Source organism: Falco peregrinus, chromosome 4, assembly GCF_023634155.1.
Source record: "Falco peregrinus isolate bFalPer1 chromosome 4, bFalPer1.pri, whole genome shotgun sequence".
Lineage (NCBI taxonomy): Eukaryota > Metazoa > Chordata > Aves > Falconiformes > Falconidae > Falco > Falco peregrinus.
In genome coordinates, this window is record NC_073724.1 from 5423534 (window position 1) to 5449801 (window position 26268).

At 38.7% G+C, this 26268-nt stretch overlaps 1 protein-coding gene across 2 annotated transcripts in view; it reads left to right on the forward strand.

Annotated features, from left to right (window-relative positions):
- Positions 1-26268, forward strand: part of EPHA3 (EPH receptor A3) — a 231260-nt gene that overhangs the window by 63142 nt on the left and 141850 nt on the right. For both annotated transcript variants that reach the window (XM_055802903.1, XM_055802904.1), the window contains exon 3: positions 10639-11299. In XM_055802903.1, the coding sequence (XP_055658878.1) occupies positions 10639-11299 (661 nt within the window). The remainder of the gene's footprint in view (positions 1-10638; positions 11300-26268) is intronic.

The following is a 26268-nucleotide window of genomic DNA, read 5'->3' on the forward strand; positions in this document are numbered from 1 at the left end:
GCCTGGTATTTTTATTTTTTTTTTCTCTTCAGTTTTCCACTTAGAAAATAAGCAAATATTGTTTGGAATAAAGAAAAAAGACAGCTATGTAAATTTGCTCAGAACTCTGCATCCATCTTTGGTTTAATCATCTCAGAACAAATAAGATTTTCTGTTGGGAAAGTAGTTTTATATGCATTTGCGTTACTTGTCCTTGTGCAGTAGTACTGCCAATTATATTTATTAGCCCTAAATATTAAAACAGCTGGCAGGATTCCACTGTATATAAATAAGACATTTGAGACCTGGAAGAATGCCATTTCTAATACAGCCAGCTGGTGCTTTTTACAGTTACATTTCAGCACAACACTACTGAATTGCACTGTACGTTCAGCGCTGTGTTAATGACAATAAGGAACATGGGGTGGTTTGGGATTTCTGTAGGAAATGCCATTGTGTAAAAATACCTTGTTTTGAAAGCCTGACTGTACCGAGGAAATGCTATCTTATGCACCTGTTTTATGCATTTTGATGTAAATACTTCTGTGTTTATGTGTTTTTGCTGGCAAATGCAAAGCGACAAATTGCAGGGGCTTTTTAAATGTGAATTTTTTAAGTGTCCCTGTGCCACAAATGTTCTTCACTTTCTCTGTTGCGGTGGTGTTTTCCTATGTAAGTGATGGTTTTATGCTTAAAAATTCCTGCTGGCTGCTACTTCCGAAACCATTTGCTAATGGTTTGGAGTTTGTTTACAAAGACGTGATTGACTCTTTGTTAAAACTCAAGTAATAACTAAAATAGCAAATATATCTCCCTGCTACTCATTTGTTGCTATTCTGCGTATTAGAAGACGGATGTTTAAACGTGGGCAAAGAGTATCTTCAGTTTTACGGAACCAGCAAACAGATCGGAGAACTGGCTTCCTTCCAGGCTGGGATGACTATGCCACGATCATTTCATTGTAAAGGTTTGCCATCAGTATTTGTCTGGCTGCACCCAGGGGCAGCACTTTAGGTGAAGCAGAGGATAACGCTGGAGGACGTGGCGCTTTGTATTATTATTAGTAAATATTAACAGGAGCTTATTGTTAACGAGCCATAGAGCTGAAAGCCTTACGTCTAACACAAAGTGTGAAATCATCTCTAATTGTAATTAGTGAAGACAGGATTTTTCACCAGATTGCTATGTCCTCAGCCTTGGGTGGGTTCCATCTTGGATAAAATTCTGCTTGCTGAAGTCCACGTTGCATTAAACAGCAGCTTCTTTCCACCTCTGGAACAGCTACACTTCAAGGTTAAATCGTACCCACTTTGTACAACGCTCATGGATGGAAGGTGCTTGTATGTGAGTGGGAGCTCAGTGCAGAATGCAACCATGGGGGCTGTTGTGTTGAGAACTTCCCCAGAAAATCAGCTTAACCTGTGAGCTAAATGGGACTGAAACCTGTTTCTCAAGGAGACGTGCAGCCTGGAGAAAAATGAAGCTGTAAACGTTTCGCTTGTCCGAGCTCTGAGCGGGCATTTGGATGCTGGGTTCAGATGGGTGTCAGAAAGTCAGATGTTTTCCTCATGGTAGCGACCTTTTAACCTCACTGTGACTTAGAGGATTTTGCTTGCAAAAAGGGTGAGAATCAGCTGTCCTTACAGGTTTGATGATGAAGTATTCAGCTGTCTGGCAATTAGAGATGGGGAAAAAACAGGGCTTTACTTCTCTTTCTGCAGTTTGGTTTAATTATTAGTCTAGTATTCCCATGGTAGGGTGTGTACTCATGCTTTCTCAATTATTGTGGGTTTATGGGCGCTTGGTACCTATAACACAGTTGCACTTTTTTTTTTAACCCTATTTATTGCAATATTTATGTTATTTTACTTCCCAGATGAAAGTTCTTTAAAATCTAAGAGGTGTTAGTGCATCCAACGCTTTTTGTGGTTTTGTTTCGAGAGAGGAAGAAGAGGGTCAAGATTTATGTTAAATCTGTATGCTTTTGTTATGTCTTGGTGAAATGAGGTTTATTTACTCTGAAAGATCTTCAGGTCACTGTAGCAATATATATTGTGCTGTAGATAGCAAGGTATGATGTGGCTGTTCTAGGCAGAGGGAGGAGGCTCTTGTGATTTCCAACTTTTTCCATGTTTGATCCTATTTTTCTGACCAGGCTAGGATTCTGTGGTCACACCATGGGACACCATCCCTTGTCAGGTCATGTGCCAGGAACTGCATGTATTTGTGGGGAGGATGAGGGTGGGCTTGCCTTTTTTGTTAGAAAAATGATATTTTTTTTATTTTTTCTGAGTTTCACTACTTTGGCTTTGCTTATAGTGAAAGAAAAAAAAAAACGTGAAAAAACCAAAACAGGCAAAAGGTTAGCTAAGAATCTTCCATTAGACCTGGTGGGTTTGGATAATCTGGGATAATTTTGGAGCTATGTGTTACATGGCAAATGCTATATCTCAGTTTTTGTTGGCCAAATTTAATACCTGGACACTAGATAAGTTTCTTAGTTCATCTGAGTTCTTATCAGACAAGACGTTAAGATCTTGTCTTGCTAGTAGTTCTGAAACTGTTTTGCGTGGTTATGAAGAAAACGGATCCTGAATGCAACGATACTCTGTTGCATGTGTTTCTTCTGCTCTCACAAATGTGAAGACTTCAGTGGTAACTGAACAGAGGGGCAGAGCAGTGGCACTACCAGGGTGACCTTAGAGTATAGTTGCATGTATATATCCTTCTTTCAACCATACATTGTCTCTGATCTGCTTGCTTTCTGTCACAGTAGAGCTTTTTCAGCTCACGGTTCTGACTGGTTGATGTGAGGCCATAGGTTAGTAAAGCAGCGCTAGGAGAAAGCATACCAGTTTGCGCCGTAGCAGGGTTTATGCAATGCTTATGTCACTGGATGTGCAGCAAAACTGGAAAACTCTTACCATGCAAATTCCTCTTCTTTCAGTTGCATCTTAGAAAAAAACAAAAAATAAAAACTGGGGGCTGACCCGGTACTATCAGGTAATTTCATTGACTTTGAAAGCCAAACGTAGAAGAAAATGTTACTTCCTAAATTTCTCAAATTCCCAAATGAGGTAATTTTCTGTCCTCTGATCCCAGTTGATGCGTGTTTACAGGCCATGCATCAGCATCTTTGGTGATGTTATGAGGAAAGTGGTTTCATATAGATGAGTTGGTATGGAACGTGTTCTTCTGTGATACCGTCGTTGCAGGGTGTTCTGTCAATAGGAGGCTTTCAGAGTTCTTGCATCCTGTTAAAATTTAGTTAGGTTTTTATATATTATGTGGGAAGGTTCACCTTCCTTGTAGATTTGAATTATTTTAATTCCTAGCCTCAAGCTGTCCTAAAATGTGTGCTAATTTTTGTTGGGTGTTTGATTTCCCCACTCCTCAGGATTTTGACTTTTTTTTTGTTGAACACTCTCCTCAAATACTTTTTTACTTTCAAGTAACAGCAAAAGTTCTTATTCCCTATGTATTGACTATGAAGTTGAATAGGATACATTAGAGTCATGTTCAACATGTGAAAGTCTTACTGACCTGAATTTGGACATATTTAACATTGCAGTAAAAATGACAACAGAAGAGCTAAGTACTAAAACAAAGGAGGCATCAAAGTTACTCATCTTGTCTTAAATCCTGCAACCTGTTTCCCAAATGTGTTCTTCAGGGTGATGGAAATGTTTGAAATATTGGACAGTGTGTGACAGAGAAAGAGTTAGACTGATATATATGTATGTGTGTGTGTGTGTATGTATGTTTGTTTAAATACACTGTAATTCCCTATTACCATACTGAAAGATTAGGTCAAATTCTTGTATGCAAAGTTTTTTTTAAAAAACCCCAAAAAGCAAAAACAATAATAGAAACATTATTTAGATGTGGTGAATATTCCCATGCCTGAGGCTTTCAATTTTAGCCTGTTATGTTGTTATAGTATAAATAATGTCAGATGTTTCATATTTAACGTGAATTGTATCATCAGTTAATTAAGGTGACAAGTACAACGTTGTCAGAAAATGACTTGTAGACTTTTATATTCTTTTATAAAGATACAATTGTCTGTGATGGTGATGGTTTGTCTTTTGGGATGTGGTTTCCCTGTGCTCATTGTTATTTCTAAAGCTTTTGTCCTTTCTGAAAGCTTTGCACATCACAATGCATCTTCCTTAGAAGTTGGGATTTCATTTAAGCATTTCAACTCTGGCTATGCTCATGCTTTTATTAAAGTTAATGGCAAATGTCCCTCGAGAGCAAGATCAAGGAGTCTTGGGCAAGTGTCAGATATATAGACCAAGAAGTAAATGAAATTTTTATATCAGTGAAGATTAATTTCCCACTCTTAAGCTAAATAGCAGAGAGCATTGCGTAATGCTGAAGGATGCTGAAGTATTACAGTAAGGAATATATGAAACAGTCTGTAACATCAACTTGACAAGGATGCCATTGGAACTGAATTTTCTTTGGTTAAGAATGTTTATAGCACTCCCACTTTCCAAAATAAGAAAATTGGCTTGATTTTTATACATTTCTGGCACAAAGAAATAAAAGTCAAGAAAAACTGGGGGTGGGTGGGGAAGATGATGTCAAATACTTCATATCGATTTTTTCTTTCCAATGGAATGAACTTTTCACAAGGAGTATCTGCTTTATGCTCTTACTCAGGACTTCTACTGAATTGCCCCTGTAACTTTTTCCTCGCTGAGGGAAATAATTCCAAAAAGTCTTGCTGTAATACAGAGCAATACCTCAAATGCCTGTTGATCAGTCATCTCAGTACTTCTAGGAATTAAACACACATAGGAATATTTCAGCATTTTCCAAGTTCTGCATGAAACCCTCATATGCTTAATGTTAAGCTCATAATAGAACATGTTGACTATTTTGATTTTTTGCTTACAAATACATGTTTTTATCAAAGACCCCCCCCCTCCCTTAAAACCTCAGCAGAAAGGCATAGTGTCTACACCAGTCTTAGCAATTTTAAATACTGGCTGTATGTGGAGCCGTTGTCGTCTTTTTAGCATAATCTCTGGAGCAAATGGAAACTTCAGACAAGTATGTGTTTGAGTGTGTGTATGTACAAGGGAAAGGAAGGTCCCAGTTAGTAGTTTTTGAACTCAGAGGTGAATTTGAACAGTTTCATGGAGGAGTAGAGGTCTCAGAAGGCTTAAGTCGCTACAAGATTTATGAAAATAAACAATAGGAGGGAAGAGGGAGACAGACAGAGATGGCATTAATGTTCCCAATGAGGAAAAGACTTTTTTTATGCTCACCTTTTATTAGACATCAGAGTCCATGTTGGACACCAAGCACGAGACACAGGTTTGTAGGAAACTAGGCTTCATTCGTTGGGTTGCTCATGGCACGGCTTGTTTGTTTACCTCTCTTTAAGGGAGGGGGGGAGGCAATAAAAAAAAAAAGAAAAAAGGAAAGATTATTAGCCAGTTGGTAGTATGTCAGTGAAATGTTGAAAATTTGCATGTACTTACCTGCAATGTGAGATTGCTATCATAATGATCTTCTGTTTGGGAAGGGAATCGCTTGACTAAATAGCAGAACAGAAGGCAGAAAGTACGCATACAAAAAATTTTTTGTCATTGCTCAGTGAGGCATAATAAAGGTGATTTCCGTGCCCCCCCCCCCGCCCCCCTCTTCCCGGCTGAAAAACTGTGCCAAATACTAAGAGCCAGTAGATCAGAGCAGGGTCAGTTTTCAGTATTAGAACAAAGTGTTTTTCAGGTCTAGTTTGAATGGCAGTTCTGTAGAGGCTTATGTGAACACCGTGCATTGGTGAAAAGCAATGACACTAACAAAAAAATTTAAAATTAGTTTAGAAATCAGCAATGATTTTGAGTGCTCTGCTCAGGAAGGGTGGGACATCCTAGCACAGAAGGTGTTTTCATGAGGTTTCAAAGGCATGTCACTCACTCACTCCTACTTTTGTTCCGATTCCTCAGCACCGTATTCCCCGTCTGTGCTTGAGCATGCACAGTGATTGTGTAGTTTATGTCCCATCTAGCCACTATTAGAATGATTAATTTCTGTTAAAGGACATTTGGACATTACCTGAAATGGTACTCGTACCAAATTGTACTGAATACATCATCGTACCAGATTTCTTAATGTAAAATAAAATTGTAAAGACATATCGTTAGACTGTTGCCTGAAGCTGTCAGTGGACTCTTAGGGAGTTGGTTCCAGAGGTGCCTTGGGAAACGACCAAACTCCGGTTTTAGCAGGAGGTTTATAGTTTAGGAGTTTTATAGGAATGTGATGCTGAAAGATAAAATGTATGTTTTTTGGAAGCATGCGTATGCATATATGTTGTATTACAAATCACAAATAGCCTTCAATTTCTTAACTGAAACTTAAGGGGGTTTTGGGTGTCATGTTGGTTGTTTTTCGGTTTTGGGGACTTTTTGTTGGTTGGTTATGTTTTGTGGGTTTTTTTGTTTGTTTGTTTGTTTGGGTTGGTTTGTGTGTGTGGTTTTTGTTTTTTTTTTATTTATGAAGGCTAAAAAGCCACAAAATCTGCAGCATGCCACAGGAAGGGTGAAAGAACTTAGGAGATAACTCATGTCCTAGATTAGCACATTGAGAAGGAACTTCTTAGTGAGACTGATGATGACATCCTAGGCAATGGCCTACATTCGCTTTGGTGCATTCCCTTTTGTAAAGAAAATGGAAGAGAAAAACCCAAACCCGTAAGTCCAGCACACCCTGCTAGATCTCTTCTGGAAAAGAAAACCCTTTCTGTCCCACCTTTGTTGGTCAGTATGACAGAAGCAGATGAGTTAGACCCTCTCACTGGACATCTCAGGATCTTCTGTATCACTGAAAACTCTTGTTTCCTGCCATTAACAGCATCTAGAGAAGATTTAAAAAATTAAAAGCAAACCAAAGAAGGCTTTCCAAAAGCCAAATTACATGCTGGGGAGGGAGTGGTGCTATGGCACTTCTCCTGGACGTGTTTCAATAGTGTGGAAGGTTCCTGAAGGCATTAGAGTAATATGATTAAGCGGAGTGTAAAAATAATGTGAATTCAGAGATGATGGTCACACCTCCGCTCCTTCCCTCTTGACAATGGGAACAAATCCAGCACCCAAAGGCTCGTAAAACAGATTTCCATCTCCCCCATCATGCTGTCATAAAATCCCTGACACGATATTATAAACCTCTTCTGTAAAAAAAAAAAAAAAAAAAAAAGTTGGATTTATTGTCCCTGTCGGGCTGCTTGGAGGATAGTCCTGTCGCTTCATTCTTCCAGTATTTAGAACCCAGCTATTAATTTCTAGTCTAACCATAGCCACGGCTGATAAATACCCATTAGTTCCATAGCTGCACAGTACTGAAAGAAAGAAATGCCGGCTGGGACACCTTTGAAGTATTAATGCCCCTTGGACCAGAGTTACCCGAGTAATTGCATGTAATTGAGGTGAGAATTAGGTGTGTGCCACCAGTGTCTGATTTACAGGGTATCAGTATGGATCGTTCGTATGGTCGCTCTGCCAGCATCTCAACAGATTTTGTAACAGTTAAATTACTTTGGTCAGGTTAGCAGGTTAGCACCTTATTGAGGCTCTTTCTTCCATCCAGCAGTGCTTCTGCGTTAAATGATAGATTTGAAATTTTATTTTTTATGATAGTGGTCTAACGTGGACTACAACAGTTTCCAAGCAATTTGGTCTTCATTGCAAATTAATGAAGTGATAATTGCGCTTTGCAACTTCTAGGTGAAGAACACGGTAGTGGTGCTACCTGTATTGTGCAATTCGTACATCTACATCCAATTGTCTGTGTGAGCATGTTAGGTAAGAGACTTCTGAAAAAAAAAAAGCGATGAGACTTTTTTAGAAAAATCACATCTGTTGTGGAGATGTTTTAAATTCTACAAGTTCCTGGTTTTGTTTCTGTATCTCACTGAACATGTAAAATATCTTGAAGTGATGAGAGATTGTATGGAAGAGGTAAGAAGGAGATCATTTATGAATCAGTGTGAGCTGCTTTAAATGCCCATAAAATTATGTTTCATTATAGAATCTTACCTAGTTTCATCCAGTTGTTGTAACTGGATTTTTATTTGTCCAGGTAGGACCTGTGGTTGAATAGGTACATCCAGCTTCCTGGGAGGCTGTTATGGTATCTGAACGGCTTTTTGCAACAGGATCAGATTATTGGCTTGGGCTGTACTTGTACAAGGGCATCTGTCAGAGGAGGGTCCGCCACTCGGTTTTGGGAATTCGGCAGAGGCTGGGAGCCAGGGTCCATCTGCCTCTTGTATAGGCAGGAGCTTGACCTTGTACATGGGGTGCCAGGAGCTCTAGTGTAGTGCCTCTGACTCGGCAGGTCCCCGTGCTGTCGTGGCTTTCTGCTGCATACACATCCGAGATGGTGTTTTTAACTCTGAACTAGCCAGGAAGAGATAAAACTTCTGTATAGTCAGGTCTGTAAAGTGGACTAAAATAAACTTTGTTTCAATTAAAGGAAGTGTATTTATACTGCTTTTATCTATTGGTTTAATAACATGATTTAAAATCACATCTTCAGTGGTGCGTGGACAAATTCATTGTGCCGACCAGCCCTTAGTCGTATCAAAACTTCCTTAAATCAGTGGGTCGGGACTGAGAACTCTCAGATATTACTCTGATGTGGCCACTTTGCGCTTTTTTTTTTTTTTTTGTTCCTTTGTGTGTGCGCAGTATATGTATTATAAAACCAGGAACCTGTAAAGACAGTTAATGCTTTGGCCCCTTGGTTTCTTTGTGGGTATAGTGGAAATAGTACTTTCCTAACGTTTACTAAGGTCCTGCAGCAAAAGGTGCTGACATAAAATGAACAATTAATAGCCTGAGATCCTAAATATAACATTGATGTGACTTGGTTTTTGAGGCAAGATGCTTTTCTGGTAGAAGTTCTTCTTTGTCTCACTCCCCGCAAAGTGGCAGTTATTTCTCACAACATACTTAATTCTGTCTACTTCGCATCTCCAGGTTTTGTCCCACGCAGCAGCTCTGTTTGGAGCTTTACTGTTCCCCAGCTGTGCTACATCTGGTTGCGTGGGGCAGCATCTGTGTTTCTTGCAAGGGCTGTGCATGTGGGTGACGGTGAAGCAGGGGTTTCTCTAGCTGCTGTGCTACCATATGCTCTGTTAGTGTGCGCTTCATTATCACGATAGGAGTTTACCTCTTTTGTTTGTGTAATTAACTTTGAAGCACATAACAGAAGATAAGGCTCAGGGGGATCTTACCAGTGTGTCTAAATACCTGATGGCAGGGTATAGAGAATATGGAACCAGGCTCTTCTCTCTGGTGCCCAGTGAAAGGCCAAGAGGCAACGGGTACAACTGGAAATACAGGAAATCCTGTTTAAACATACGGACCAAGCTTTTTACTCCAAGTACAATCAAACACCCCAGAGAGGCTGTGAGGTTTCCATCCTTGGAGATACTCAAAAGCCTGGCTGGTCAGGATCCTGAGGAACGCGCTCAGGCTGACCCCGCGTGAGCAGGGGGTTTGGCTAGAAGATCTGGGAGGGTTTCTTTCAATTTCAGTCATTGTGTGATCCTGTAACAGGTGTTGTTTGTTGTCATGAGTTTTAATTCTAGCGCTTTAGTGGTGAGGCTCCTCGCTTTGTATTTTAAGACCTGGAATACAGAACAGCTGCAGGTTTTGTGTGGGTGAAAGCTGAAGAATGATGACCTTAAGAAAACCCCACACCCCAAAATACTAGTCCTAGTCATCCATTCAGGGAGAAAGTGAGGAAGGATGCATCTTAAGTCACTTAGTTGTGTATGGTAAATGACTAAGAGTAAGTATTTACTTTTAAGGACCCCTGTAGGATTTCTTTCCCCTGTGATAAGTAAATAATTCCTCTCTGGTGAGCTTGACTTCAGAAATCAGGTTGGACTGGTACATGAGTAATTCACAAATAGGAAACCCATTCCTTCCCTGGCTGGGTCGAGTGAGTTTGTCAGCTGATGACTGATGTAAAAACAAATGATGACAATATAATCTTCAAAAAACATTTTAGCATCATAGCCTATATAATATAGATGTATTAAGTAATCAATATACGGTAAGTTGATGGTAATTTTTAATAAGTCTGGAAACCGGGCTAAGCTTGACTGTGCAGAGGACACATACCCCAAGCAAAATCAATTGTCATGCTTTGTATAAATTTTAAACAGTAACATTTTGTTATGACTTTATGGAATTTCAGTGGGAGCCATTGACTTTTGTTTGTAAGATCTTAAATCTTGTTAAATCATTGAAGTACAACTTGATTCTAACAGGGAAAATGTGGTGGTGTCCTAGTGATGGCACTGCATATATAGTTGAAGAAATCAGAGGTTTTTAATAATGCAAACCAGCTGTATCATCTCTTTCATGCCACCTTGAAATAACTTGGTAAAACCTGACTTCTTAATGGTGAATTCTGTGTTCCTTTAAGATGTTTACATGTTTAAATAGGAAAAAAAAGTAAGTACAAGTTGAACCAGTCTTTGTCTATTTCACAGAGATTTCCAAGCAAAGTGATTTTTTCTTTTTCACAACTTTTCTCTCTAAATGTGATATTTATTGGTATAATCATTAATTTTAAAATATATCCTTTTTTCCCCTTTTTTTTCCTCTTTTTTTTTTTCCTTTTTTCCAGTGGGAAGAGATTAGTGGTGTTGATGAGCATTATACTCCAATAAGAACTTACCAAGTGTGCAATGTTATGGATCACAGTCAAAACAACTGGCTGCGAACAAACTGGATTCCACGCAATTCAGCTCAGAAGATCTATGTGGAGCTCAAGTTTACCTTGAGGGACTGTAATAGTATCCCTCTAGTCCTGGGCACTTGCAAAGAGACCTTCAATCTCTATTATATGGAGTCTGATGATGACCATTTGGTAAAATTCAGAGAGCATCAGTTCACGAAGATCGACACCATTGCGGCTGATGAGAGCTTCACCCAAATGGATCTTGGGGACCGAATTCTCAAGCTGAACACAGAAGTCCGCGAGGTGGGGCCTGTCAGCAGGAAAGGCTTTTACTTGGCTTTTCAAGACGTAGGTGCGTGTGTTGCCTTAGTCTCGGTGCGAGTGTACTTCAAAAAGTGCCCTTTCACTGTCAAGAACCTCGCCATGTTTCCCGATACGGTACCCATGGACTCCCAGTCACTGGTGGAGGTGCGGGGTTCTTGTGTCAATCATTCCAAGGAGGAAGAGCCACCCAAGATGTATTGCAGTACAGAAGGAGAATGGCTAGTGCCCATAGGGAAGTGCTTGTGTAATGCTGGCTATGAAGAAAGAGGCTTTGCGTGCCAAGGTAACGATGCCCTCCATGTTCATAGTTCGATGATTAACAGGGGCTTCACTTTGTGCCCCTACTCTGTGTATTGGGTCCTGTTAATAGTCTCCAAATTCTTGAGAGAAATAAATGAGTTCATAAAGTCACCGTGAAAACGGGGTTTATTTAATCTCTGTACATAATGTAATCTGCTAAAAATATTTGATAAGGGTCAGTAATTGATTTTTACTTAATACAGTCTGTAGCAAATCTAACCTCTCTTACCACTCTTGGACTTCCTTCCAGTAGATTATAGTTTTCTCAAATACATTGTTTGTGTCAAAATATTTGATTTTTGTGTGTGTGTGTGTTTGGTTTTTTTAAACTTTGTGGCTTGATGTACAAACTTTGCTACTGAGCTGTGCTGATTAATTGGCGTTGGTCAGAAAAAAAACAGGTAGCATTTTTGCAGTTAGTATAGTTCCTAAATGCAGGTGCATTTTGAAAATCAGTATTTGGAACTTCAAAATTGCATTTTCATGAATACTCATATATTTAACTCAAAATAGTTGTCTCCAAGCTTTTGGTTTCTCCAAACTGTGGTTATGTGAATGCTCCCAAGAATGAGACTATACCAGAGATTTTGAGGTTGTCCAAAAATGGTCTTTAAAAAAAAAGTTAGAGAAATACATATTATGTTTACCTAATTTTAATATCAGCCAAATGATGGTGTTATACACTTTCCTTTTTATAAAAGTGCATTTTGAAGCTTAATCCTCTTTTCACAGAGTGCCTTAAAGGGTGCTGGCTGTGGCAAAGGGTTTTCCATTAAATAAATGAGTAAAAATTGATCAGTAATATCTAGATACACCATAGATGGAAGGAGTAGTAGCTGAGATATTTACCGTGGGGTGTGTGTCTGTGTACGTGTGCATATGCAGATATCCATAAAACCAGAAATTTAAAGTATTTTGAACCTGGTTGAGAGAGCGCCTGTTCCTTTTTCATCAGTCCTGCCACAATCTTTATGTAAAACAAGGAAGGCCTGGGGAGCTACCAGGAGCCCACCAAACCATAGCCACGTCATTGTGAAAATTGTTGCTCTATTTAGGGTGACTTTTTTCTCAGAAAATGGCAGGGAGGCGTGGGAGGAAAGGGGTAGGCATGTGTTTGGTTTGGTTTTGCTTTTAACTAGATTTTAAATTGGTTTTACCCTCAAAATGCTTGGAGTAAACAAGGCAGCTCGCACAGAGTTCTACAGAGATTAGAGTGAGCTTACATCCATGTGTGAGTATATCATACATGATTTGAAAGACATAAAATTAGACCGTAGGACTACTCTATTTTTCTCTCCCCCCCTGCCCCTTTTTTTATACTTCCTCACCAGCTTTTGATTGAGGGAGTGATATACGATGAAACCTTTAACAATAGCGACAGTTCCTCCTGGTATATTCTGATTTAACATGTAATGTTCTACTAACTTTTATCAGAAGTCATATTTATCAACTCCTTTCAGTGTGGTGTGACTGAAGTGGCACTCTAAAAGCAGTCAGTAATTCAAAACCTCCCATTTGTTGGCATCAGTAACTCGGCAGGAGTTGGAAAGCTCGGAAAAGAGAGTTCAGGTTTGACCTCAAGCTCAAGGCTGCCCCTGCACCTTTCCTTTTCCTTTTCTTTGCTCCTTTTCTTGCTCCTTCCTTTTGGGTGTTGGGGTTTAAGGTGCACTCTTTTTGCCTTTTTTTTTTTTTTTTTTTTTTTTTTTTTTTTTTTTTTTTTTACTTTCTTGGCATCAAAAGTTCAGTAGAGTCAGGATTATAGAATCTATAGAAGATCCAAAATGGTGTTACAAGCATGGGCTAGAACGAAGGCATAATTTAGGGGGAAAAAAGTTTCAGTTGAAGTTTGAAAGAGTAGTAAGTTATAAGAATTATCTCCCCAGTAGTTGAAAGCACTCAATGACTTAGTGTCTGTCACTACTTGATGCTACATTTTTGATTTTGTTTCTTTCTGTAACATTGTGTTAGGAAGCAATGTCATTTTGCACTAGCGGGGGATTATCACTGACAATTAAAATGAAGGGCCCTAATGGTATATGATCAGCCTATTTAAGTTTCATTCAGAACAGTTTTTTTGGTACTTGGAAAAATATTAAGGCACAGTCATGCCTCCTGCCGTTATCCACAACTGCTTCGCTTTCTCTGCATAACCAGGAAAAGTTGATGTAAGGCTCGAGCCATTTTTTGTTATTGGTGTACGTGTACATATAAAAACATACGTGTTTTTATAACACATTTGTACCTAAGCTCTGAAAAGCCAAGACTGGACTGTTGGCTTTACTCAGCATATTGGTTCTTGTTGGAAAGATTGTTGTTCTGTTCTAGGTCCTACCACCTGACAAGCAGTTTACATGTACAGCAGCGCGATACCTACCTGTCAGTCACTTAAAGAATCAAGACCAATTTTGAGGTGACCATCCTCATCCTCGTTAATGTGCGTGTGTGGAGAAATGATTTCTCAAAAGCGAATTGTATAACCTTGAGGAATTTTGGTCTTCGTGGTATACTTCAGGTGAACAGCTAAAGATTTAACATGTCGTCTAGGAAAGACTTTTGCACCTGGTCAGTATTTTGGAGGGGTTAGGTTTGTATACGGTAAGGTAATATATGTTGGGGAGCATGTTGGAAAAAACGCTCTTTCATACCTTTTCTCCCCCTTAGCTAATATGTATGTTAGTTAACTAAATGTGGTATATTTTATCCACTGTAGACTGTTGCTACAGCTTTGTTAGTACTTGCATAGTAGTGATCCTGTCTACTTAATCTTACTGTAGTATGTCATGGTTGAATAGAACTTCTTCCTCACGGTGTCTTTTCTAAATCATCTCTTCATGCCGTTTTGGCCAAACTACATCTTTATAACATTGTCACTCAGAATTAGTGTGTTTTAATTAGGGGGAAAACCCAGCTGGCTGGAACTGCACACTAAACCTAATGCTTTGTGGTAGTCTCCATCCTGTTTCCCAGTCAACAAGGATAACTCATCTTTTCCATTTGTTTCCCATCAAACAGTCATAGTAGATCAGATCAGAGGTTTGCCTGCCTTAGTACCCTTTCTCCGACACTGGCTGACGGTGGATTCCTAAGGAAAAGTATAAGAAACTGTGTAATGTGCTGCTTTACTGGGTGTACCTGTCACCTTCTGCCAATCTACTTTTGACTTTCAGAGATTTAAGATACATTTTGTAAGAGACTGTGTGCAATAGCAATCAGTGACCTGTCAGCTGTTGATTTTTCTGTTTTTTGACTCGTTTGTATTTTTAGTCTGTAAGTTTTTATGGCAATGGATGCTGTATCTTGTCTTGTGTGGAAAACATATATTCTTGCTATGTTCAAGTCTTCTGCTTTAAGTCAATTGGATAAAGTTTTCCATGTCCTTGTATAGTGAGAAAATAACTGCTCCCTTTTCAGCTTCTGGTTTAACAATTTTCAAGGACCCACTCATGTTTAATATCTCATCTCCAATACCTATTTCCCCCACTCTCCTTCTCTACTAGTGCTTTCTTATTTGGAGGACAGGCTAATTGCTCCCTACCCGTTGCTGTACCTAATCAAAGTAAACGACGTGACTGTTTGTTATGAAAAGGCCAGTGAAGCTTGTGTATGTGCTGTTTGAAGTCCACCAGGAGATGATACAGTGGCATAGTGTTTGGAACAGCCCAAAGATCAATGAAAGAAAAGGAGCATTCACATCACCTGCCCAGTGAGTGATTTGTATGTGGAGAAGCTAGGCTCAGTTTGGTTTTGAATGCTGCAGAAAGGAAATAGATCTCATGATGGGAAGGTGGATGAGCTGGGGTAAAAGTATCATAATAAATGGGAAAATGTAGGATAAATGTTAGAAAAATGCTTTTAGTTCTGTAATGATCTAGAATTTCTCCTTGGAGAAATAATGAAAGCCTCATTTCAGGAGCTGTTTCTTAAAAATGCAGTAATCGGATGATAAAGGGAATCCTGCACTGGCAGGCTTGGACTAATAAATTTCTTCCATCCTGAATGTGTCTATGCTGTTGGTGGTTTATTTCATGCACTTCAGAAAGACTAGGTGGCCGTGGAGAACGCTATTTTTCATGATGGTATACTTAATTAGCAAACATGCAGCGGGCAGTTGTATATCCGTGTGGGAGTATGAGTGAACTTGAATGTTCTTTTGAATGCTTCTGACAGGTGACCCTCTAGACCAAACCCAAGCTTCATGGCTCCAGTTGTCACACGGAAAATTAAATTGGTGGGCCTGAACAGCATGACTCAAAAAGCACAGCTTTCTATTTTCTGCATGCTATCGTTTCAAGGTTTAGTTCTGAATTTTAGTTGCTGGAATAGAGTAAGTCTGAATTGTAAATTTCCTTTGTAATGCTGTGTAATAAAATTTTAAGTTTTAACCGCAAGTGACTGACACGTTTTCTAAAAACAAACCAGAAGAAAAAAGAGAACGGAATCCAACAGTCCTTCCTTATATACAGTTTTTAGGTATTAATCAGAATGAATGGGAGAAAAGGGAGTGAGGGGTAAAGGAGGGAGAGGTGAAGTTTGCCCACTGTGCCTGGTTATTGCAAAAATGTCCTCACAAAATTTCCCCTAACACTAAATTATTCAGTGCTTCAAGTTTTATAGTGAGCATGGACTAAACCTTATTTTTTTTCTCTGAGTTTATGGAGATATAAAAGGAATGCCATCTGCAGCTGCTAAATCTGAACTATTGCATAGATTACTTAATTCTTTCAGTGTAATAAATGCTGTACTGGAGATAAAAATATGTAAAACATTACTAAGGGTGCAAAACATTTCTCCAGATCTCTTTTCCCCCTCCTATGCTTTAAATAATCGTTTTGTCTCTGCATAAGGAAATATACTTCATACTTGCTCATATCAGTGGATAGAAGATAACTTTACATGTAAAGAAAAAAATGGTGCTGTGAGGAGCTACTCAACTTTGTGCAAGTGAAAACAGACGGAAGGCACGCGTGCTTGCTGCAACAGCAAGGATGGTAATGTTTTCCCTTGGGAATAGCCGAGTGGCTTGGATGTGTCCGTTACGCTACAGAAGTACGTGGGTTTAACTCTTAGGCTTTGTATAGGAATAATTATATTTAATAAAATGTAGGATCTGATCATACGAAGATCATATCATATAACAATAGAAGTATTAAAGTGTTTCTTTTTACATGAAACCTGAAAAAGCTAGGGATTCCCATTTTTTACAGCAGAAGTTTAAGGTGCTTTTTTATTTTTCCCTTCATTTTGAAGTATTGTTTTGATTTTTAAAAGCAAGAGAGATGTTTTTTAAAAGAGACTCTTAATCTTTCAAGCTAGTAAACTAAAATGACAGAAGCTATAAATTATGAATCACTTTATTTGTAAAATATTCATTGTTTTTATCCACTTTATATTCTATAAGTACATAAACAGAGCACACAATGAAGGATTTACCTTCCTGCTTAGAGTTTATTTAACTCTTATGAAAGTTATGTCAGAGAGAGCCAGATAATTTGTCATAGGGGAAGAATTATGTTGCATTGAATACTTGGAAGATTGCAGCCAACTTTTTTTGTAACACTTGCTCTGTTCCAAATTTGGAAAATACTCTCCAATTTGTACATCATAACCAGTAGATCTAAAATTCAGGTTTTTAAGGCAGACAAAATTTCTTGGGCACAATCTTATGGTTTGTGAGCACATTTGTCACACATCCTAAAGAGATTTTTTTGATGTGACACTATACGGATTCTCAAGTTAGAAAAGTGTTGTTTCAGTGTTAATTTATTTTTATATATTTTATATATAAAATAAATATAAATATATATTGTTACAGTGCTCTGTAGTTAGTTGAGAAGAATCTTTACTAAATTTATTGGAGATAGCGATAGAAATATTTAAACAAAGACATAATTTCTATTATTTTTTAATGCTCAATGATTGGGAACCTAATGTCAGTGTTCTTTGGAAAACTTACTAACACATCTCTCCTGGTTGTTCAGGACTACAGTGTCAACGTAGACGTGATCAGGTAATTCAGAACTGAATTTTTGTACTTGAAACTAGTTGGGAAATGAAAAGGTTCATTCAGAAAATGAAATAATTGCAAAAGTCTTAATGACTCACAAAATGCAACTTAATACAGTTGCCCTGTATGTTTGTTCAATCTGGATCTCTTACCAGTTTAGGGTGGTGCTTGCCATGCCACAGTGCGCTTATTTTGGCAGTTTTTTCCTTGTCCCTATCACCTGCTTTTCAAGCAACAAGAAGACACCCCCCCCCCCCCCCCCCCCAAAAAAAAAAAGCAACACACACACACACATACCCTCAACAGTGGAATATACTGGGTATTGACCCAGACCCTTTAAAATTTAACAAGTATGTGTAAGACATTTGCTTCCTCTTTTTAACATAGAAATTTTCGCCTTGGTTCTCTGATCCTTATGTGTTCAAGACTGCTGCTGTTGAATTTTTGTGCAGGATTTTACTGCCAATATCTTACAGATGTCTATCGCAGAGAATCCCAAGGGATCTTCCTGGCATTTCCTTAACCTTTTCATTTTAATGGCTTTGCTGCTTTGGAGGCTTTCAAAAGATTAAAACCTAAATTAATAGTATCATCCTGAGCATGTTTTCTCTTGCACTGTCTTTGGTGACTTTCAATGTGATCTTAGCTTGGTGTTGCACAAAGATTGTATTGTCAGTGTGAATTCATTGACCACAACACTTTTTCCATCGGTTTCTCTGCCACTTGCATCTGTGTATAGAGCTATTTGACAATCCCTTATTAGTTCCAGAGTGGAACTTTTAAGGGCTAACAGGGGTATGCATTACAAATGACAGCTGGTACTAGACTTTAATAGAGAGCAATTGTATTGAGAGCTGTAAGTTTTGATAATGTTCAACAAAAATGCTCTTAAAGCAAGAGCTGTATTGAAAGATGAGTACAAGATGACAATATCTTCTGCATGTCTGCTGCTCCTCAGCGTGAAGCACAAGATGTGCTGTTGGCAGACATCTAAATAAGCAGCAATTGATATCAGACTTTATTGAAACACTTGGACTGCAGAAGTTTCAAAACTGACTGTTTCCAGGATTGCAAACTGAATAACAAGGGTTGCATTTGTAATGTCTTGTTTTCTTTGCATTTGAAATTGCAACTTGATTTTTGATTGCACAACAGGAACATAATAACTTGAACTTCCCACAGTCTTTTTAGGGAGAAAGGATGAGTACTTGCTTGCCTGGAATTTGTAGTGTCAGCTTTAAGGACTTGCCTACATCGGCTACCCTGACCATTGGTGTAGCCGTTCTGCTAAGGCAGAAATAGACCTAAACAACGACAAATCCTTCGTAGGTCAAGGAGGCAAACTATTTCACTGTCATGAATCTGTGGGTTCAGTGGTTGTCTACTGTAAGGTTAAAATTTGATGTGATAATTTAGAACAGCTGCTCTTTGACAGAAAGATTCACTTTCAACAAGGGAAGCAAAAGGCATATGGTAAAAGTTGACACTGTGCCAAGCCAGAATAACTGCAGAAGTGATACAGGACAGCTCTTCAACAGCGTGGTTGAAGTAATGCATTTTTACTTGCCATTGATATTTTCAATCTGTATGCTTTTTTGAATCATGCTTTATCCCATGATACTTCTTTTGTAGTTATTTTTAAATGGTATTTTTTAGTAACAGTGGAGATTAAGTGACAGAAAAGGGGTTTTGGGCTTGAAAACCACACGGTTTGCTCATAACTTGGCCAGGCCACTCTTTGGGCTGTAAAAATGTACCAAAGGTTCGTAAAGGGAGTGCTTCAAAGTTTTCAACTGCACTTAACATGCATTGTTAGAGAGGGTGTCTAATACCTGAGTTTATATGCAGAGTATTTAAGAATTCACCCAAGTTGCACTGCTTTTATACGCATATCTAAGTTTTAGTAAATTGAGCGTGTGAATAGCATGAACACTAATGAAAGGAGTAATTTACTCTGCTCCGCCTAAGCAGTAGTGGACATTTTACATGTAGGAGTAAGGAAGCCGTCAGGAGTTCAAAATCCTAGGAAGAATTCAGTTGTTCTCCAATTTGAAGGAACCATTTTCCACAGCAGTTAGTTCTAGGCGAAAAAATACATCAAGTCTCTTCTTTGATTTGGCAGAGATTTTCAATGGAAGGAGAATAACAGAAGAAATTACTTGGAAGTAGCCCTCAGCTCTAAGAAATGACACTAAACAAGTGACCAAACCCCTTCCACCAACAGCTTACTGCTATGAGCTCATCTGGTTTTGTGTGTCCCCCCACCCCCATATACTGAGACTGGGGCACAAAATTGTTGTGTGAGGAAGAAAAAAATTGTCTTCCATTCTCAGAAAAAAAAAAAAAAAGAGAAAATCTCTAAGGTGATTATTATAAAGCGGTAAAATATGTTGAAATGGTCATCTGTTACCCAGCTGAAGTAAGAAAGGACATAAAGTTTGGCAAACATTAAAGTCGAATATTAAATGTGTTCTTTGATGTTTTGCAACCTTTCACAGAGTTCGCTCGTATGGGGTTTGACCTAACCTGAACAGTCCCTTGGTTTCTGTAAGAGGTATTTCTAGGATTTACGTATGCATATATAGAATTGTTTTATTTATATATGTATCCTGTAGCTTTTTTATAATGCAACGTTAATAGTAGGAGGCTGTAGGATACAGTAAATAAGAATTGTTCCTTTGCTTTCATAATGAATGGCATAATGTAGTCATTATTATTATTATTATTATTATTATTATTATTATAGAAAGAAATACAGGCAAATTATTCAATCGTATGTAGTTGCAGTTTAACAGGGGCATCTCCAGCTGCTGTATCATGCTTCTGTAGATTACAAAACAACTTGAATTCTCTGAAGGTTTAACAGGTTGGTTTTTTTTTCCTTTTCTTCTTATTTTGGTAATGCAATCCTAATACTGAGATGACATGTATGGGCAGTTATTTTAACAAGCTGCTCTTCAAATCTGTTCTAGGAATTTCCAGGTTGTGCTCCCAAAAGGATAAGATGGAAAACGAAAGCAGGGCTGAGGGATTGTGACTTGAAGTGAAGTCAAGGTGTATTAACCATGAAAATGAGATCACCGTTCCAGCTGTAAAACTCATGTTCATCCTGGGGGGAGGGGAAAAAAAAAAAAAAAAAGAAAAAAGAAAAAAAAAAAGATCTGGGTAGGAAGCAGGACACACTAGACACTAGCAGAAGATGATGTTGTTCGGAAATCTGAGTTAACCACAGCTAATGAACCTTCTGTTTCATAAATTAATAGACCATTCATTAAGCTGCTATTTTTATACAATATATAATGTCTGACTTCTTGGACTGTGAAAAGCTTTCACGTCAAGGCTATGCAAATACGTATTTGTAAACACAGGGGATAGGATTAGGAAGACGTAGAAATGCTACTTGTGCGTGACATTTAATAAGCAGTGATGGTCGTGTTTCCCATGCTGTGTGAGGGGGTGAACTGGCAGGGAAATTAACAGTAAAAGGGGTCTCAGCTTCTGTATCTTTTCTCTACCCACACTAACTGCAGCAGGTGGTGGAAGAAAGCAAGCTAAAGACATTTTTTTAGAAGGGTCAGTACAGGAAAGAGAACAGGAGTAGAGAGAAGAACGGAGGGGAAAAAAATACCATGGTAAGTAAAATATATCTATGTAATTGTTTCATTGAAACCTAAATGCTGCAGTTAATATTCCTTAAAAAAAGTAAGAAATTAGAGAAAGGGAAGGGTGCTGATTTGAGTTCAGACAGGAGTATCATTTAACAGTGTCTTTAAACGCAGATGAGTATCTCTGCAAGTTTGCTCTGTGTCTAATTGCTAAAAAGACATTAAATTTTTAAGGTGGGGAAGAATGTGTTGACCAAATCTTGCATGGAACGGCTCTGCAAATAATAATAATTAAATTGTAATAATGAGCCTGTTACACCGAGAGATTCAAAACTGATCCAGTTACACTGGAAAACCATATGGGTTGTTCATAACCCTGGCCAGGCTACTCTTCGAGCTGTAAAAATGCGCCGAAGGTTCGTAGAGCGAGTGCTTCTAAATTTTCAACCGAACTTCCGCGCAGTGTTAGAGAGGGTGTCTAATACCTGAGTTTCTATGCTTTTGGCTGAGTATGTAAGAATTCATTCAAGTTGCACTGCCTTTATGCACATACCTAAGTTCTAGCAAACTGAGCATGTGAATAGCATGAACCCTAATGAAAGGGGTAATTTACTTTGCTCAGCCTAAGTAGTAGTGGACAGTTAACATATAGGAATAATGAGGAATGAGGACACATCTCCTGTGTTTCACTGAGCACTGTCTCAATGTAGTCGCAGAAAAGATCTGTTGTTTTCTCAAGAGCCTTCCTCTCAGAGGAAGGTGATGTGTAAATGGTCTCTCTGATTCTCTTCTGGTCAGTATTTTAAGAACGCTTCCTTGATGTTTCTTTACATCACTGAACTCTCAAGAGCTCTGAGTATGTACTTTAGCGGTGGTTCAGAAAGGGCTGCATCTTGCCCTCGCCTCGGTGGGTTTTTTTTTTTCCGTGACGCAGTGATTCAATGAGCCTTCTGTCTGGTGGGCTCAGCCCTGTGCTGGAGTGCTTACCAGAAGGACACAAGATAAAGCGCTTGCCAGTGGCTGTGTGTATATATATAGTTTCCCTTTGTAACTCTGATTTAGAGGTGCAGTTTATCATCTGCATCCTTTGGGAACAGCTGCCTCCTGCTCTGTTCATAGGCAAACAGCTGCTGTGGCCAGGGAGGGAGGTGTGTGTGGAGCTGGGATGTCCCGAATACTCCCGCTCTCTGCCTTCTCTAGCCACTTGCTCACAGCAGGGATGAGGAGGATACAAGCGGTGAGTCCCTGGAAGAGCTGGAGGAAGACAGTAGCAGAGGTTTTTGGGCTGAGTAGCAGTTAATCCTTGTTTGCCCCCACGCTGCGGCCATGCTACCGATCCGTTCTAATCCGCAGTGAACCTGAAACGTGGTTGTAACACGGAGCGTGTGAGTTCTCACTCAGTCGGATTTCTAGTCTTACTTCTGATTTGCATCTGCAGGGTGATAACAACCTGACCTTTTAATTCGTAATCTCTTTGCTGAACAAGTAGACTCTGGTTTTCCCCCCCAAAAGTTAAATGTTAGTCTTTTAATTGAAAAACACACAACCCCCCGCCAAGTCCTGTGGTAAAAACAGGTGTTCAGGCGCAAGTCTGTTTAGAGTAGAGTTTGTTTAAACATGGATTAAGGGCTGCTTTGGAATGGAGTACATTGTTTCCCTGTGCAATAATTACTTTCCAGGGGCAGTGTGTTTAAATTACTGCCTTAAAACCCAGACCGGCCATCTATCCCAAATTCTCTTATAATTAGGGATTATCTTATAGCCTGTCAGTTACCCATCTGTTGCGAAGCTTCCTTGTCCATCTTGCCATCACAGCAGTCAAGTTGTTACCTCACACTTGCATGTTAGCATCAGATCCCCAGATGTGCATCTACAGATTGCACGTGAACCAAGTTGAAACAACTATCAAATCTACAGGTGGTTTTTGGGTTTTTTTTGGGTTTTTTTTTTGTGGCAGAAAAATATTCTACTATGTTATTAATGAATGCAGTATAATATATGCAATGTGTTAGTTGCATTCATGAATACGTATGTGGTGGTGGAAATAGTTTCTCTGTACTAGAGAAAAGAAGTCCCAGGTTATAATTCTCTCAAAAAGATGGCAGAATAAAAAGCATGCTGGTTCGATGATATTTTTTTTTTTAATTCTTGTCTGTTCATAGTCTATATTAGTTTCATACGATGCTTTAAAATTTCCACTATTTGGAAGAACATTTTTCCCCTGTAACGTAGTAATTTGGCTTTTGAGTTGTTGCATTTTTCCTTTTCCTCTGAAGCATTGGATTGGCCACAGCTAGCAATTGGATGTACCTTGAGGGTACGGATGCTCCTCCAAGTTAACTTTTCCAAGGCACTTGGGATACCATGTTCTGCTCCTGCCTTCTTCATTAATCTTTTTGTTAGATTTGACATTTGAGGGCAAGAAGGGCATTTTTCTCTAGATCAGTTTGATCAAGTCTATCAGATTCCCAGCCTCCCCACCCAAACACGTGGAAACACAAACTTATGCATTCATTGTACTCTGGGATACCTCTGATTTTGTAGGATCATCTGGGAGACCAAAAAAGAAATAATCTTTGCTATATTGCTGTGAGCTAGGACTTTGGAAATGCTCTTGACGTATTAGAGATGATGTGTTTTGAAATGGTTGTGGCTTTTGGTCTTTTATTACAGATTGTAAATCTGATTTGGGGCATTGCAACTTGTTTTGTGGTGCTTGATGATGTGTTTTGTTGACTTTCTGTGGACTATTTCCATGAGCTGAAAATCTGGCTGTATCCAAAGATTGATTTAAAGAAACAAAGGAAAATCTGGCTGTATCCAAAGTTTGATTTAAAAACAAAGGAAAAGCTGGCCGTATCCAAAGGTTGATTTAAAAACAAAGGAAAAGCTGGCTGTATACAAAGGTTGATTTAAAAACAACCCAAAGAATTAATACAATGTTGCATACTGTCTCTGCAACCCATTTAGAAACACTCCTTTTGGAAAACAGTCATGTCCTGCTGCAATCTGAGGAGGTTTCTAGTTGAAGAAAAAGAAAAATGTATAGTTCTTTCCTTCCTATAGTAATTATAAAGGAGTTTGAAGTCAGAGGAACTTGACTGTTACATGCTGAAGACTCTTGGGCATAGGCAGTGTCATTCACACCAGGTCCCAGTAGGAGTTTCCTTATGTCAAGTTGCAAACATGCAAGAGGTGGGACGATTGCAGTTTTATGTAGAAATTGGGGGGAAAAAAAAGTTTGAAGACACAACTGTTGATAGAGGTACAAAACATTATTTTATGGTTCCATTGAAGATTCACCAAGAGCATGCTACAAGGCTTTCATAAATTCTAAAAAAAATGTTTCCTAAAGAATAAAGGCTTGTTCATTCTGGAGTAGTTCATCTGAAGAGAAACTAGTCAAAATGACCAACAGGTCTGTGGCTACTGTTCCCTGAGGAGCAGGGGCGTGTGTGGAGGAGGCAGGAGGGGTTACGGTGCACACAGCATGCCTCACCTTCTGCATCAGCAGCTATTCATAACATCAAAGCGTTCATTTTTTCTTTGTTGTTGTTGACATAACTTTTTACTTCACCTTCTCATGCTGTGATGGACCTGCAGACCTTTGCGCAGGCTACTTTTTTATCCTTGTCTAGCATGTTCCTGTTTTGGTAGAGAGAGGCAGCTTTCCCATCTCAGATAGCTGGCAGGCTGCTTGGCTGAGGATTGATGCTCGTTGCTGCCTCTCAGTAGGAGCCGGTGGAACCCGTGACAGAGACAGATGATGGCATGCTGGAGCCTGTCAGCTGAAAACGGCAGTGGCCTGAGCGAGGAGGAATGCTTTCCTCATCAGCAAAGCTTGCTTTCACCTTCTCTAAAGGTGGGACATGGGGGAACGGTTGCCTGGTGGAGTATATTTTCCTTTTCTTTTGTCTTTACATTTTATGCACAGGGTCTCCAACTGCGTATAGGGGTTGCTCGTGCCATCTCTGAAATCAGTTGCCAAGTTCTTGTTGATTCGATGGGAACAAGCTAATAATTTTAAACAATAAGAATTTTTTAGACTTATGAGAACATGCGGCTTCTTAATAAAATGCTATTCCTCTTACATAGCAACATATCACTCTACAGTTAGGGAAATCAGTACAATAAATCAGTGGATGAATTTGGTATTTTTTTTTTTATATTTGTGAAATACCTTACAAATCAGATTATGAAATTTGCAGAGTTAGGGATAAATCGTTTAACTAATTTACCAAGTGAAGACCTTTAGCTCTGTCAGTCATTTAAAACCACTTCATATTGTATTGTAATTTAAAATACAAGAGAGTTGGTGTGCTAATAATATTAGTCAAATGGTATTGCTTTAGATTCCAGTTGGCTAACCTCCATAAATAACGTCAACATGAACTTATAAATGTTTCAATGAAGTATGTAACATTTGGGTGATAACCAATTGAAGTGCACATTATCCAGTTAGAAAAGAAAAGCAATTGGTCATGTGATTTTGCTAATAGATGGAGTCCAAATTTCAAATCACCAGATTAATGAAAAATGTGTAGTTAAAGAGATTCTTTAGCAGTATGTATTCAAAAAATATCTTTACAAAAAAAGAAAAACCAAAACCAAAAAAACAAACCAAAACCGAAAAAAAAACCCAGACCAAACCCAAAAAAAACCCCAAACCACCAAACCGAAACCCAGCAGCTGAGCTTCACCAGCACAAATATTTGCAATAATTGTGTATTTGTGTGTGTGATTTTTGTCCAGCTGATACTTAGGTTAGAATGTAGATAGCTGTGTACACACTGGTGCTTTTACGGCTCTTGTTATTCAGGGTCCAGTTTGACAGCTGCATGTGTACTGGGTAATTGTAAGAAACTTCATGGAATGTTTGTATGTCAAGACTTTTTAATTTTTATTTTTTTTTAATCAGTTACCAAAAATATCACCAGTTGCCCATACATGTCTTGTTACAGAAGAATTATGATAACCTGAAGGCATTGTTTTTATTGCTTTGGGGTTTGTATTTTACAGAGTCCTCATGATCACAGTTTCATTATAGATGTGCATGAAAAATGCTGCAATTAGCAATATATTGAAATGGTTTGAAATTTTTGTGGTCCTTCCCTATAATTTGAAATTTTCATAAATTAATATGTTCACAGGACTGGACTTCTAGCGTGCCCAAGGGCTTTGGGTCTGGGCTTCTGGTTCATATCAGTCCTTTCAATGCCTTGAAAGAAAAGCTGTCCTTTTCCCCCAGTTTTTTCTTGATGCGTATTTTCTCTCAGTCATACCTATACATACATCTCTGTACAGACATGTATAAATACATGAGATACATCTCACAGAGACAGG